The sequence below is a fragment of the Eimeria acervulina genome, genomic scaffold (genome assembly GCF_000499425.1).
Source record: "Eimeria acervulina Houghton genomic scaffold, Eah_scaff727, whole genome shotgun sequence".
In the NCBI taxonomy this organism is placed as follows: Eukaryota; Apicomplexa; class Conoidasida; order Eucoccidiorida; family Eimeriidae; genus Eimeria; species Eimeria acervulina.
In genome coordinates, this window is record NW_013549633.1 from 1 (window position 1) to 2403 (window position 2403).

The following is a 2403-nucleotide window of genomic DNA, read 5'->3' on the forward strand; positions in this document are numbered from 1 at the left end:
TTATATTTTTAAATGTATTTTTTTATTTTTATCTATTTATTCACGTTGTTCAGGTGGTAGTGCCAACAATTCCTGCAAATACTTTTCATGTTCTACGTAGACAAATGCATCGAGCCTTTAGAGCAAATAAATAGACAAATAATGTGTTGATATTTATATTTTTAAATGTATTTCTTTATTTTTATCTATTTATTCACGTTGTTCAGGTGGTAGTGCCGACAATTCCTGCAAATACTTTTCATGTTCTACGTAGACAAATGCATCGAGCCTTTAGAAAACCTCTGGTGGTTTTCTCTCCCAAGCGAATTCTCCGACTGCGTCAGGCGATGAGTTCGCTCCAAGATATCATGGAGGGCACCCGCTTTAAAAGGTAATATATATATATATATATATATATATAGATGTGCATATATAGATATTTAGATGTGCATATATATATATGTAGATGCACATATGTATGTATGGATATATATATATATAGATATCATGGAAGGCACGCACTTTAAAAGGTAAAAAGTATATATATATATATATATGTATTCTATTTATATTTATTTAATTGAAATGAATTACTATGTTGCAGATATATCCCCGACAACTTCATCGTCGATCCTCTTCGCGTCGATCGTTTGATTTTATGCTGCGGCCAAATTTTCTACGATCTCCACGCTGAGAGGGAGAGGCTTCAAAGTGAAAGCAGTGCAGCAGATAATCCAGGTACTTTGCTGCTGTTGCTGTTGCTGCTACTGTTACTGCTGCTGTTGCTGCTGCTGCTGATGATGATGATGATGCTGATCATGATGCTGATGCTTCTTTATATTTGCTTCCTGATGCTGCTGGTTGTTGCTGCTGTTTGCTGCTGCTGCTGTGGGTTGTGTGTATGTGCCGTTCCTTTTTGTTCATTTTGCTGTTGCATATGCATCTGCATCTGCCGCATCTACAGCTGCTCTCTCTATTGCTTCGGCTGCTACTGCTTCTGCTGCTCTCTCTCTGATGCTGCTCCTGCTGCTGCTGCAGGGTACCGTGTAGCAATAGCTCGCGTTGAGCAGCTGTCTCCTTTCCCTTTTGATTTAGTAATAAAAGACATTCAGCGTTATCCAAACCTCCGCAGTGTTGTCTGGGCGCAAGAAGAGCCGATGAATCAAGGTTAGCAAAAATAAATAATAATTTATTATCTTCTTTTTGTTTTTTTTATTGCTTTATTCTTTTTTCTCTCTTCTTTATTCCCTGGGTTTTTACAGCAATTTGTTGGGAGGATTGCTTCGTAGTTGTTTTGTTCATTGCTTTTTTATGTTTATCCTTTATATAGACAGCTTTTATATGTATATATATCTATATGATATGTAATGTATATATTATAGATATACTTGTATTAGAATGCATATATATTCATATCTGTTTGTCGTGTAAGACGAGTGAATGCGTGTATATATACATATATATTTGTTTTAATTTGTTATTTATAAGTAATTAATTATTTATTATTATTTAGGTGTTTGGGGTTTATTTATACAAGCAAAATAATAAAGTCTTGTCTGTCTTATTTGGGTAGACCTAATAAAATGACAAGACATATATATATATATTTGTTTATTTTTGAATTTTATTTATTAATTTATTGTTTATTATTTATTATTATTCAGGTGCTTGGGGCTATACAAGCAAAAGAATAGAATCTTGTCTCTTTCATCTGGGGCGGCCTAATAAAATAGAGAGGCCCCTATACGTTGGTCGCGATGTCTCTGCTACGACTGCTGTAGGTGATAAGCATTTGCATGATAAAGTAAGTAAAAAGGATAAATTATATTTACTTATTTTATTTATTTCTTTTATTCTTTTATTGTTTGTTTTGTGCTGTTGTTGTTAGATATTCACTTCACTTGTTTGTCTCCTTTGAAGGAGTTCTTTATCTTTGTTTTTTATTTTGTTTTTCTTGTTTGTTTTTCTTTTCTTCTTCTTTGTTTGTTTACTCTGTCTCTCTTGTTGTTTGTCTTTATATTCACTTTTATTAATTTTTTTGCTTTTGTTTGTCGCGATGCTGTCTCTGTCTTTGTTTATGCTGCTGTTTTTTTACTCTTTTATGTATTTTATGTTTATTGTTTTGTTTTGTTTTGTTTGTTTTATATCTTTCTTTTTTAATTCTTTGTTGTTTATTTTTTATTTTCCTTTCTCTGCTCGTCTTTGCGTCCATTTGATGTCTCGTTTGTCTCTGTTTGTCTTTCTTGTTTGTCTCTGCTGTTTGTCTCTGTTTGTCTTTGTCATTTTCTCTTTGTCTTTTCTGTGTCTTCCTTTGTCTTTGTTTGGCGTTTTTCTCTTCGTATCTCTCTGTCTTCTCTCTTTCTCTCTCTCTCTCTCTCTCTCTCTCTCTATATATATATATATATATATATATATATATATATA

General features: G+C 32.8%; 1 protein-coding gene across 1 annotated transcript in view; it reads left to right on the forward strand.

Annotated features, from left to right (window-relative positions):
• Positions 1 to 326: 326 nt before the first annotated feature.
• Positions 327 to 2403, forward strand: part of EAH_00047450 (2-oxoglutarate dehydrogenase, putative) — a gene marked incomplete at both ends in the record, with an annotated part of 2644 nt that continues 567 nt past the window's right edge. The window contains 4 exons of the mRNA XM_013394568.1: positions 327 to 370; positions 584 to 717; positions 1018 to 1146; positions 1644 to 1783. Of these exons, the coding sequence (XP_013250022.1) occupies positions 327 to 370; positions 584 to 717; positions 1018 to 1146; positions 1644 to 1783 (447 nt within the window). The remainder of the gene's footprint in view (positions 371 to 583; positions 718 to 1017; positions 1147 to 1643; positions 1784 to 2403) is intronic.